At 31.9% G+C, this 13,514-nt stretch overlaps 1 protein-coding gene and 1 non-coding gene across 2 annotated transcripts; one reads left to right on the top strand and one right to left on the bottom strand.

Annotated features, from left to right (window-relative positions):
- LOC109727572 (zinc finger CCCH domain-containing protein 17-like) lies at positions 2,979–8,224 on the top strand. The gene is made up of 9 exons (XM_020257719.1): positions 2,979–4,727; positions 4,843–4,938; positions 5,026–5,115; positions 5,231–5,332; positions 5,516–5,662; positions 6,794–6,913; positions 6,995–7,054; positions 7,682–7,779; positions 7,878–8,224. The coding sequence occupies exons 1-9, from the start codon at positions 3,879–3,881 to the stop codon at positions 8,002–8,004; spliced, it is 1,689 nt and encodes a 562-aa protein (XP_020113308.1). The 5' UTR covers positions 2,979–3,878; the 3' UTR covers positions 8,005–8,224.
- Positions 9,500–9,573, bottom strand: TRNAD-GUC. The gene has a single exon. It is a non-coding gene; the product is annotated as a tRNA-Asp (tRNA).

Raw genomic sequence — 13,514 nt, 5'->3', positions numbered from 1 at the left:
GTACTTATCCAAAGTAAAAGTTAGATTTATCATTTATTTTGACTTGATGGCTATATATAGTTAGTCATTGATTAATTAGATGGCTAAGCCACAAGTAAACATGGTTGCATGGGTATTGCCCGGAATATAATTAAATATTTTTATTAATAAAGTATTAGTTTATTTTCTTCTTCATTCTTCAATATTTTTTTTCATATTATATTTTGTTCTATTTTAGATTTTAGGTTACATAATCAGTATTGGCATAAGTATCGGTCCAACAATTGGTACAAGAGAAAATAGTACAAATCAAAATCATAATCATAATCAAATAAAAGATTTAAACGTATCTCAAGCTATATTTTAATTAAGTTTTGATTATTATTTCCAATAGTTTTTTTATGTTTCAAAATCGTCAAGATTATGCATAAGACATGCGATCAAAATAACTATATACCTAATAACTTTGATTTAGTGTAGGAGTCTATTGAACTCTTTTATATAGTTTAAGAGGTTTAGTTGCAAAGCTTTTCATAGCTCCATTTTCAAAATAATATAGTTTAGGTGTCTTCCATTATTATTTTTCTTTATAAAATTAAATAAAAAATTAGCTGACCATTAGGGCGGGAGGACTATCATTGCTTTTTTAAAATTTTTGTTTAATTGCACTATCTATCTCGACCTCTACCGTAGATTTTATTTTGATAGTTTTTTTTTTTTTTTTTTTTTTGTAGTTTAAAAAATCTAACTTTAGAATTAATTGACCCAAATCTCTAACCTTTATTTATTATTCACTTCTATCCCTGACCTCTTTTGCCGTCCATATGTCAAGTCCGGTTCTATTATTAAAATTATTTTTTGTGCCTTCAACTACTCAATATTACATATGACGCCCACTGTCTTTTTTTTTTTTGGAACATCAAATATATTTGACATCAATGAGGTCACATTTAATCACGACTATATTAGTAAATTAGAGTTCCAGTACTATGCTTTCATAATTAATAAAAATTTTTAAATGATTGGGCTCTAGGCGTTGGTTTGGTTGGAGAAACTAAATTTTGGAGAACAACTTTTGTTGTTCCGAGAACAGGGTATTCCGGTACAAAGTAGACAATTGTAAATTTGTGTTTGGATGCATTCGAGGATATTCTAGAGGATATCCTTAATAGCGTTTGGATAAAAAGTCTAGAACAACGTTAAATATATTTTTAAAATAAAAATAATAATTTATATTAGTATATTTTATATAAATATTTTAAAAATTATTTCGTATAGTAATTTATAATAATATTTTATGTAAGATATAATTTAAAATAATATATTATTTTATTATATATAATAATTTATTTTATGTATAATTTATTTTCTATAATTTATTCATAATATATTAATGAATAAAGTAAATACTTAAATTATCCTATATTTATTAATTAATATTAGTATAATTTTAATACAAATATAAAAAAAATATAATTAAATATTAATATAAATGATAGAGTTAATAAAATAAAAAATATATCAAATTTATTAATTTATATTATTAATAAAATTTAAGTATAATATATTATATAAAATTTAAGATAAATTTCAATACAATTAATATATATAATATATATTATATATATATATATATAGATTATGATAAAATGTTTTATGTATATAATATTAATATAAATAAAATAATTAAATATTAATATATAAATGATAAAATTAATAAAATAAATACATATTGAAATTTAATTTATTTATATATATATAAAATTTAAGTATAAATATATTATCTAAAAATTTAAGTATAAATTTCAATACAAGTTAAAATATATATAATATATGAAAAAATAATTTTATGTATATAATAAGTAATATAAATAAAATAATTAAATATTAATATATAAATGATAAAACTTAATAAATAAAATATATATCAAATTTAATTAATTATATTATATAATAAATTTAAGTATAAATTATATTATCATAAAATAATATTATATTAAATATTTATTTATTAAATTTGTGCATTCATTTAATTTATTTGAAATTAATTAAATAAAGTATAAAATTTAAAAGGCAAAAAAAAAAAAAAAAAGAAAAAAAAAAGTCCAAACTTTTGTTCGGCTTGTTCTCCTTTAGGGAGAACAAGTTTACCGGTTGTTCCCGGCTTAACGGGTTGTTGGGAACAACCCGGTTGTTCCAAAAATGCATTATGTTTGGAGGGATATCCCGCCTTGTTCTGGGATATCCCTTAACCAACGCAGCCTAAGGGCGTGTTTGATTTACCTCATTTTCACTCTAGAATTGAATCGGCCATGGACGAATCCATTTGTCTTTTTTGGTATTGCGGATTTTTATTTCGATTCCGATTTTCAGGTGAACGGAATTCTCTAATTATCCATTTTTTCAATCGCCTAGAGACCGGATTGAAAATTGAATCCGGTTGGAATGAAATTGTTCGATTTAAATTTAACTTTTTTAAACTTTTTTTTAATTAAACATAAGTTAAGTTTAAAAATTATATTTATAAATGTAAATTTTAATTTGAACTTTAAATTTAAAATTAAAAATTCAATCAAGCATATCGTATCTAATTTATAAATTTGAATTTAAATTTAATTTAAAAATATAAAATTTTATTCAAATTTTATTTAAAATTTAAATTAAATTTATGCATTCAAATTAAAATTTAAATTATAATTTAAGTTTGAATTTGAATAAATCAAAATTAGTTTTATATTTTGAATTATCCGTTGAATTTTAAATTTTAATTTATTAAAAATATATTTAAAAGTATAATGTCATTTTAAAATTTTGACGAAAACTTTTAATATTTAATATTTAATTTATTTTTATTTTGATTTTGATACTGATTTCGAATTCGAACCAAACTCTAACTAAAATAAAGCAAAAAAATAAAGACCTAACAGCCTTAAAAAAAAAAAAAAAAAAAAAAAAGACAAGTCGGGGTGTAAATAAATAGAAATACAAATGTGAGGGGAGCAACGGTGCAATTGTTCGTCATCATCGGGTTAAGGGAGATACCTCGCTACAGAGAGGGAGAGAGAGAGATTGATAATCGATAGAGAGAGAAAGCGCTTGAGAGCTTCTCACGACCTCACCGACCATGGCGATGGTGATTTCCTCGGAGCGCTCAGGTTTGATTCCATATCTCCGATGTCCGCGGCGATCTCTCGTTCTTCTTCTTCTTCGCCTTTCTTCTTCTCCGCGCAAGTCGCGGAATGTAGGGTTTCAGATTCGAATGCCTCGAAGGTTCAGAATTAGATATTTGGAATCGATTCTTGCTCTTTAACTTCTGCGGATTTGGAGATTGGGGCTACATTGTCTCCTATCCAAGAAGATGTTGCTAGATTATGATTTTGGATATCTGTGTTATCTCATTTTGATCGTCTTCTTCGTCTTCGCCCTATACGTTTCCCAGAAGAAGGTTCAAGATTCAGTTTTTTTGGATTTATGTTTCGTTTCTACCTAGAGGAAGTTGCAAGGTTAGGGTTTTGGATGTATATTTCGTCTGATTTTGGTGATCTTCTTCTTATTCGACTTCTCTACGACCCAGAAGAAGGTTGAAGCTAAGGGTTTGGGAATTATGTTTCGTCTTTACCTAGAAGATGTAGGAACATTAGGGTTTTGATTTTTTATTTCGTCTGATTTTGACGATCTTCTTCGGGTACGCCCTTTCTACTACCTGGAAGAAGGTTCAACATGAGGGTTTTGGATTATATATGTTGGGTCTGATTCTCATGGTCTTCTGCTTTTATTATTCGGATGGATCTACGGTACCTACAAGATGTTGGCAGATTAGGGCTTGGATTTTTTATTTCGTCTGATTTTGATGATCTTCTTCGTGTACGCCCTTTCTACTACCTGGAAGATGGCTCAAGATGAGAGTTTTGGATTATATGTTTCGTCTGATTCTGATGGTCTTCTACTTTTATTATTCGGATGCATCTATAGAACCTAAGCGCTACGGATTCCAGAAGAACGCCCGAGGGACAGCGCCGTTGACTAATGGTACCAGCACCATCAAGGTCTGCTTCTACTGGAAGGCCGGGCGCTGCACCCGCCACCCATGCCCTTTCCTCCACGGAGAGCCCCAGCATCCAAATGTCGGGTCTATGCGGAAGCGTGCTGTTGGGCCCGATCATTTGGTGCCTCCTGTCAAGAAGAGCCACCAGGGTACGGGCCGTGTATGGAGAAACCCTAGTGCAGGCCCTAAACCCTCTGCCCCCTCCCCGAAAAGAGTCTGCATGATGAAGTGCCCCGCTGTGGCCGTGGATGGTTCTAGTACTACTCCGAACGTAGTCTGTGATAGGAATGTAGAAATAAATGGGAAGACCTGCACTGTGGCCACCAGAAAGGGTGGTTCTGGGGAAATAAAACCTAATACCAACAGTAAACCCAATGTCCCTTCTTCAAAAGGAATCTGCAAGATTAATCAACAGGGCAATGCGAAGCCCCCAGCAATGCCCGTGAATCACTATGCTTGTTCTGTGGAGGATGTCTGTGATAGCAACCTTGGGAGCAATGGAAAGGCCCCCGCTGTGGCCACCAATAAGGATTCTGAGGAAATGAATAAGGGAGAAGCTCGTCTATGTGGCAACACTCGAGAAGTGATCTGTAAACACTTCATCTCTGGGAATTGTAGCTATGGTGAGAGTTGCCGGGACAGACATTCTTGGTGTATTAGTGATAGCTTCTCCTTGTTGGCTCGTCTTGGGGGACACAGCAAGGTAACATTCAATGGCTTCAATCTTAGAAATTCTTCGGTTCTGCTGCTTTCTTTGTTGTTGTTGTTATTGTTGTTTTTGTTGTTTTTGTTGTATCTGATAAGTTGGTTCTTGGCAGGCTGTTACAGGCATTACTATGGTTTCTGGGTTTGGTAAGCTGTTCTCTGGGAGCAATGACAAGACTGTCAAAATCTGGGACTGTTGGACAGGACAGGTTAGCTTTTGGTTTTTGACAATCTTATCTCTGACCAACTGAGATTTTGTGGTTCTCTTTGATGAATTGATAATCTGTTTTCTGCAGTGTGTCCAAGTTGTTACCATGGAAGGCGAAGTCGGTTGCATCATTAGTGAGGGGCAATGGGTTTTTGTTGGGCTTCCTAATGCTGTCAAGGTTACGAGTTGTAGACCTTTTTTTAAGATTTATTGATCTGTTTGAATGCACATGAGCAAGAAACTTTTTTCATTATGATTTACTATAGTTATATCCATCTTTTGCAAATTCACAGGCTTGGAACTTACAAGATTCAATTGATGTAACCCTTGAAGGACCCAAAGGTCAGGTCTATGCCTTGATAGTAGGCAACAACACACTCTTTGCTGGGACACAGGTAATTTTCTTTACAATCTTATAATTGGTTATGCTACAAAGCTGTCTCTTTGTTTGGCCTTTTCTTTTTTCTTTTTTTTTTTTTGGACAATGATGTTTCTATGTGATTGGCACAATGATGTTTCTATGTGATGGAGTATAAATCTAATTCAAAATTTCTGTGTATTGTATTGTGCTGCTGCAGGATGGAAGTATTTGGGCTTGGAAGCCTAATCCAGATAAGTGCTGCTTTGAGCCAGCTGCCACACTTCGTGGGCATAAAAAAGCTGTAGTGTCATTCATTGTAGGAGCACACCGGCTCTACTCTGGTTCAGGGGACTGTACAATTAGGGTAAGTCAGAATAATCCCATCAATCCTCCAAACGAAAAGATGCTTGCTTGTGCATGTGCTTAAAAAATCCTAGGAAGTTATGCTGAATAGAATTGATCATGAATAATTATATCCTTTTATGCTGAAGCAGTATTTATCTTCTGATATTCCTTAATGGCCCTATGAATCATGTGTGCGAATTCGTTTCAACTTTCAATACATTTATCTCATTTAGCTTATATGTTGTCGATTTCATATGTAGGTGAATAACACATCTAGAGTGAAATGTTTCAGATCTTCAAATAATTCAGTCATCAGCCTTTTCTTACCTTTTAAATACTAGGTCTTGGTTGATATTTATCTTGGTCGTCAAGACTTGTCTATGTATAGTATGACCAATTGATGTTTGGGAAATGGTTTCTGCTGATTCGACTCATCACATCCAGATCCAGTATTAAATTTCACAACTTTGTAAGCTCCTATAATATCAGCTGTTTTAAGATTGGATTGCTTGGCACGAGGAAAGTTTTTTTTGTATATTGTTCGGTTAAACTCTTTTAGCAACAACGCTAACATCCAAGGCTTCACCAGATTTGAATTTTCCAGCCTATAATCAATTGAAGCTCTCTACAAGTGTAGATAGGACTAACATTATAAATATTAAAGTTTTAGAAAGTTACTTGACTGGAAAGATCTCCGAAAATTCTCACTAGTTTATTTTATATGCGCCTTACAGCCTTAGATTCTGGATCTTTTGTAAATTGTAGCATTTACGTAGAATGTGCCTTAGATTGCTTGGCACAAGAGGGAAGTTTTTTATGTAGATTGTCCTGTTAAAACTTTTTCATCTACATAGCTAGCATCCAAGGCTTCACTAGAGTTGAATTTCACATTATTATATAATCAATTGAAGCTCTATACAAGTGTGAGACAGGACTAACATTATAAATATTGAGTTTTTTTTTGATAATTCTTGACTGCAAAGATGTGTGAAAATTCCTACTAGTTTATTTCACCTGGGCCTTTGATTCTGTATCTCTTGTAAATTGTAGAATTTACATAGAATGTGGGATTTCAGTCTATATTTTGAGTTCTTTGTTTTACTAATATCAAAGGAATTGAGATGATCTAACTTTTAGGATTTTCTTTCAGGTTTGGGACTTTGCAACTCTCCAGTGCACGCACACCCTTACAGGCCATGAATCAGTTGTTATGTCACTGTTATGCTGGGACCAGTTTTTGTTCTCTTGCTCCTTGGATGGAACGGTGAAGGTCCGAATTTTTTGTACTTTGAACACATCTCATTTGAATTGCCGTTTTTATTGTGTGTTCTTACTGCTTTGTCTTTTGCAGGTCTGGGCTGCTGCAGAAAACAATGGGATAGAAGTAGAGTATACCCACAAGGAAGAGCATGTAAGAACTTAGCCTACCTATAAGTTTTAGTAGTCTTGCTTTTCAGTAGGCTGCTTATAATTCTAATGATTACCTTTTGCATGTGGTGTCATAAAAAATTCGGAATCTTCTTCATCTTTCTTGGCCTAATCAATTACGAGACCTCAAACGCTAAATTTGTATTTCTTTATTTTTGTGATTGTCTTGTGCTCTTTGATGGCAACTTTGCATGATGCTACTAGAGTTGGAACTTAATCTCATTGTACATAGTGTATACTGAAGCATTTCATTTTGTGCATCTGATTTGATATCAAACTTTCCTATTTTTACATCAATCATTTTGGCACTGCTGTACTAGTGGGCCTTATTCATCTAGCAAACTGCTCTTCTACTTTGGATCTTTTCTTCAATAATGTGTCTTCTGTCATGTAGATAGTGTGCTTAGAACAATTTCATGGTGTAATACTGGTGGAGATTTCCATTTATTCAACGAGTCAAGTGATTATTTTTGCTTATTTTACTCAATAGAACCATATAATTACGTAGTGTTGAACTGATGTATTGTATGACGCGCGCTTATGCAAGCTACGTCCTTGAGCTCTACCTAACCCTACTTTCATTAATGTCATCTATTGTTAATTGCTGCAGGGAGTGCTTGTGCTGCACGGAGTGAATGATGCTAAAGCCAGTCCGGTGCTCATGTGCTCATGCAACGACAATGTTGTGCGTGTCTACGACCTACCATCGTAAGTGTGTCATATAACTAAAGTAACTTACTCTTGCTTTGTATTATCCTATGAAATGTTGTTTCCCTGTTTTACCGTGTGCACTTTATATTTCCCAGATTCAATGAAAGAGGGAGGATTTTTTCCAAGGAGGAAGTGAGGACTTTAGAGATCGGCCCTGGTGGTCTCTTTTTTACAGGAGATGGAGCCGGTGAGCTGAAAGTTTGGAAGTTGTACTCTAATTGAACGGCAGCTGGTTGACTCGATACTCAATACTACTCGGTCTTTATATACTGTAGCATGCTAATGTCCTATATAAATTACAAAAACAGTTTTGGTTCACGATGTAAGTGAGACGCTCATTCCCTTTCGAGTTTTGAGCAATTCCTTTGTATATAGGCATATTATTTTAATCATAATGAAAAAAAAAAAAAAAGTGCTTTTTGGCAACTTGTGCCGAGTCCTAGTGTGGTTTCTTGTTTTGCCGGCAATTTGGTGTTCTCATGTCCATCTAGTATATAGTAACTCAGTATCTCTTTATCTCTTTGTCGATCATTTCAATTGTGATTATGATTTATGTGATGACCTTATTAGTCCACAAAATTGTAGGATTATGTGGTTGGTCAGAAAAAGGGATGATAGCTACTTTTTTCTCTATAACAGGATTATTAGTTCATCGTTGGATTTCTTCAGGGTATTTTTCATTAAGTAATTTATGGGAGTCATCAATCTTTCTTTCATATAGTTTCTTCATTATTCATATGATTCCTAAGATACGTAACCTTCAAAATGATTTAGACACAATAATTGCACCAAGTACCATTTTTACTCAAGGCTTTGCCATGTCGGGTCTTTCAACTGAAATGCATCAATCTGCAATATTAGTACCTGCTCTACAATCTCAGTGGTTAATGATGCACGTAAGTATGATGTTATTGAGCTGTGCAGTTCTTTTATGTGGATTATCGGTTGCTCTTCTATTCATTACATTTCGAAAAAACATCGATATTTAGAGCAACACGGATTACTAGTAACCAATAATTTTTTTACGGTCAAAAGTGGATAACCAATCTTTCAATGAGAAAAAAGAGCTAAACTTTTTTGTTTGCTTTTCATGATACTTTACTTAATTAAGTAAAGTATCATGAACTAGATCCTTAGAAATATAAGAAAGAGTTGACTCTTTCTAAAAAGAGTCCTCGCTTGCTTTTTTCTTTTCTTTTGCACTGAAACGCGTACATCAAAAATGATGTCTGCAATTTGAATGAGAATGAGATAGATTGTTTACAATTAGTCATTGAGGATACACAAACAAAGTCATAATTAGAAAAGTATGGTTTAATCTGAAAAGTACTTTGTCGAGATAATTATGTTAAGTTCATTGTCCATCATACAATAAACGAATAGAATTTGTGTATGTACTCCCGATAAAATAACTCTACTCTATTTCATGGATCAAGAACAATCGAAAAAGAAAGTAAGACGAGGATGGTATCTCTTAAAATACTGAATATAGTAATACCACCGATTGTACTAATGTACATATGATATGTCTCTCCTTTATCAATCGGGAGTAGTGGAAAGATTTGAAATTCCCGTATCCGTATTTGTGTGATGATAAATGCGAAATAAAAAACAAAAGAAATAAGGATCCCTCCCCACTGGGGATTAGATCTTGCTTCCTGTCCCCCTTTTCCGTGAAAAGAGAGAGATGAATTGATAAATTCACCGGATCCTAGTTCGGGACTGACGGGGCTCGAACCCGCAACTTCCGCCTTGACAGGGCGGTGCTCTGACCAATTGAACTACAATCCCAGCGAGGTGTATGGCATACATATTCTTAATGTTACATATTCTTATGTAATCATAAGAACATTCTAGTCCTAGTCGTCGTATTGTAAGAAAGACAAATGATGTACTGATATCATATCCATATATAATATGGACTATAGTGAGAGCGACACGGATTACTAGTAACCAATAATTATTTTACTGTCAAAAGTGGATTACTTACAGTGTTATTAAATTTAAGAAAAATCTTAGATACCATGTATGTAGTTTACTGTTTTTCATTTGTGTCCGGAGGTTCACTTAAGTATTTTTACAGTTTCTGGTTATGCTTGTTATTAGCACTATCACCATTTTTTCGTTATAATTGTCACGTGTCGTGCACATGCATGGTAGATCGTTATTTTTTTTGCTATTGGGGACTCCAAAAACATTCCGGTTAAGTCCTATGATGACTTATGACTTTCTTATTGATTTTTCGGAACTTTCGTATCAACCTTTTCGGAACACCTCCAATACACGTGTGCAGCATGTGATAGTTTTAATAGATGAGATAATGGTAATGCTAATGAAAAGTGAAAATAAAAACTACAAGAATAAACCATAGCAGATATCTGAAGTTTCCTCTTAAATATAAATGCTTGTGCCTGAGTTTTACTAGCTTTCTAATTTTGGACAGTTAATAAAAATATTTGGTATGATGATAAGATAATATATTAAATGATCAGATCATATATTAAGTTTATGATTGGTATAAGCATCATAACATGATGGGCATTCAAATTCTTAAATTATATTAATATTTACTAAATCACTAGCAATTCTTGTTATTTCCATATAATTATGTCTTTAACTTCTTAATCTTCTGAAAGTGCACGTGCTTAAAAACAACAAGGATAATTTTCTGATCTCTTGTTGTTTGAATGTTCAGAATACAGAATATAAATATCTATAACAGAGCACTATAAACATAAAGATAAGCAACAATATTTGAACTGAAAACAGCATATAGAGCAAAACGCAAAAGTATATACGCAAACCCTAAATACGAAAGGGAGGCACAGGAAAAAAAAAAAAAAAAAACCTGTGGATATATAAACACATAATATAACAAGCTAGCCTGGTATACTATCGATAGCACGGATGCCTTCGTGCTAACAAGTTGTTTTCAATGATATAGTTTCCAAATCGACGGTCGGCTCTATTAAACTTGATCTACACTATTGAAAGTATTTGGAAACTAAATTTCTTAATTTTTCGACATCATTTACCTATCAAACGAGTAGTCGAAAAATGAATGGCTGAAAATAAAAATCTCATAAAAATGATGATAAAATATTTAAATTTAAGATAAGAGATACTGATCTTACTCTAAATAGTGAAAAGAAATTTCCATAAAAATTTCATTAGATTTTGATTATTTTACACCATTAAATTTACAAACGCATCACATCTACCATTAAAATTGTCAATTTTGAGACCTTTTGATCACTAGCCAAATAATGTCGAAAAATTATGAAATTTAATTTCCAAATACTTTTAATAGTGTAGATCAAGTCTAACGGAGCCGATCATCGATTTGAAAGTCGCATCATTGAAAATAACTTGGTAGCATGAAGGCCTCCGTACTACCAATAATATACCAGCCTAGCTCTAATATAACAATCATAACCAAAAATTAGCAAGCGCTTCCACGGGAAAAGATGATGCTTACATCGAACATGAGCAAGAGACTAAAGAGGAAAATAGGAAAAGGAGTAGAAAAAAATAGGGGCAATTTCATGGATACCCCTCCCAAAGTTTAAAATATCATAGATGCCCCTATAAAGTTTAAAATATCATCAATACCCCTGTAAACACAAAAAATTAGCATTAATACCCCTACTGTTAGTTATGTTAGTTTTACTATAGTTATTACATGGTTAAAGATAGGTTAATTTATAAAATGACTTATTTACCCTCAAATATCTTTTAACTAAAAATATATGGAAACCCCCTCAACTATATGCAATTTTGAAACAGCTCCCTCAACTTTCATTTTTTAGTTGATATCCCATTAACTTTTTATTTTAAAAAAAACCTAATTTCAGTGTATAAAAAAAAAAAAAAATTTTAGTTTTTTTTTATGATTTTACCAAATCTAATGATTCTATTTATTTTTTATCAAATAAATAACTATATATAAAAATTTAAATGAAAATAATGTTAAGGAATTATCCGATCTTTCTTTAATCTTGAAAACTTAAAAATTTTTTTAATCAAAATTATTCTCGATAATTTTATCTGCATTAAGTGTATTAAAAAACTGAAATATAATATATTTTAGCTTTTGAACAAAACTCTCTTTTTATTTCAATCGACAAAACAATTATGTGATTTATTTTTAAATAGGAAAAAAATAAAATCTATAATTTATTTCAAAATTACTATTACTAATTAGGAATGTGAATTGATATAGATACGGAATTTTATCTAAACTCGATTTAAAATGGGATAAGTTTAATCAATGCTGAATAGGGGATAGTTTTAGTTATAGATACCAAAAAATAAAATCCCGTCGTATGTAAATTCAGTTATATAGTTTTGGTCTATATTTAAACCGAATCTGAACCGAAACCCAAAACCAAAAACAAAACCAAAATCAGATAAAAACATACTATATTTAAAATACAATTTTTATATATTTTTTATTAATTAATATATATTAATAATTTAATTAACTATTTATATATTAAATACTCAAATTTAGATTTACAAAAATTATTTTGAAATACCTATTAGTATTTCTACTATTAAAAAGAGATAAAGGGTAAAAATGGTATTTTAAAATTTTAACTCCGATTCAAATGGGCTTTAACGGGTCTTAACTAGAGGAGGGTATTTATGATAATTTTTCACATTTTGAAGGGCATTTGTGATATTACTAATTTTGGAAGGGTATTGATGAAATTAATAGTTTCTAGAGGGGCATCTATGAAATTATCCCAAAAAAATACTATAGTCAGGCCATAAGCCATACAAGCAGGATCTCAAAAAAAAAAAAATAAAAAATAAAAAAAAAGAAGAGAGAGAGAGAGAGAGAGAGAGAGAGAGAGAGAGAGAGAGAGAAAGAGAAATATCAAGAGACCTAAACATAATAACAATATAAAAAATAGAAAAAATTAAATTAAAAAGTACGACAAAAGGAAGCCAGCTTCGACAATCCGTCAATCCTCATATTACCCCAACGGCACTGTAGGGTCTTCCTCAGAAATTCCCTCGCTACTACTTGGTCCAAGTGCAACAGCCTAGGGCCCTTTGATTAGATAGAAATACTTTTTCAAATTTTCTTTTATTTTTCTTCGTTCAGAAGCATACTAGTCTTTCTCGGTAAATAGATTATTGTAGCAACCTTTAAAATGCATAAGTCACCTCCAAAGAACTTATATTTATTGCCGAGATCACTGTAGTGCACAAAAACTCGCTCATATAGATTCTCATAAAGCTTTTATCTTCTAGATTAACATCCTTCAGCTCAAAGGTGAACTCATCACGTGACTTGGCAAAAGCGTGGTGTGCAACGTCCTCTTCTGTCTCATCAACATTGGAGGGTGCACGCCAACACCTAATTACCTTTGTATCAGAATCTCCTATGAAGACTTTAACATTAATGTAAATACTAACAAGCCCTTCATTTTCAATCGAAATACTATATGCCTGTGTAGACAGAAAAATGCTGGTAGATGTCACGCTATATTTGTCAAAAATAAATTTAACCAAATAGAGCTGCCATTACTACACTGAAAAATTAAAAATAAATAAAAAAAATGTATTGAATACTTGCAATGCAGAAAACTATAGAAAATTTGTACGCAATTTAACAATAATGAAACACAAAATCAACAGAGAACGCGGGGAAAAAGAAGATGAATCATTACAACGAATAGATATGACGTCGAAAAAAAAAGAAAAAGGAAGCCACTATATAT

This window comes from Ananas comosus, linkage group 22 (assembly GCF_001540865.1).
Source record: "Ananas comosus cultivar F153 linkage group 22, ASM154086v1, whole genome shotgun sequence".
Classification (NCBI taxonomy): Eukaryota; Viridiplantae; Streptophyta; class Magnoliopsida; order Poales; family Bromeliaceae; genus Ananas; species Ananas comosus.
The sequence above is the reverse complement of the archived record's forward strand: the minus strand, read 5'-3'. Positions and strand labels throughout refer to the sequence as shown.

Excerpts from the sequence above, each read along its gene's own strand:
- LOC109727572 (XM_020257719.1), top strand. The coding sequence starts at position 3,879 with ATGAGAGTTTTGGATTATATGTTTCGTCTGATTCTGATGGTCTTCTAC. Across the intron at positions 4,939-5,025 it reads GGGACTGTTGGACAGGACAG|TGTGTCCAAGTTGTTACCAT; the intron begins GTTAGCTTTTGG and ends TGTTTTCTGCAG. Across the intron at positions 7,780-7,877 it reads CGTGTCTACGACCTACCATC|ATTCAATGAAAGAGGGAGGA; the intron begins GTAAGTGTGTCA and ends TATATTTCCCAG.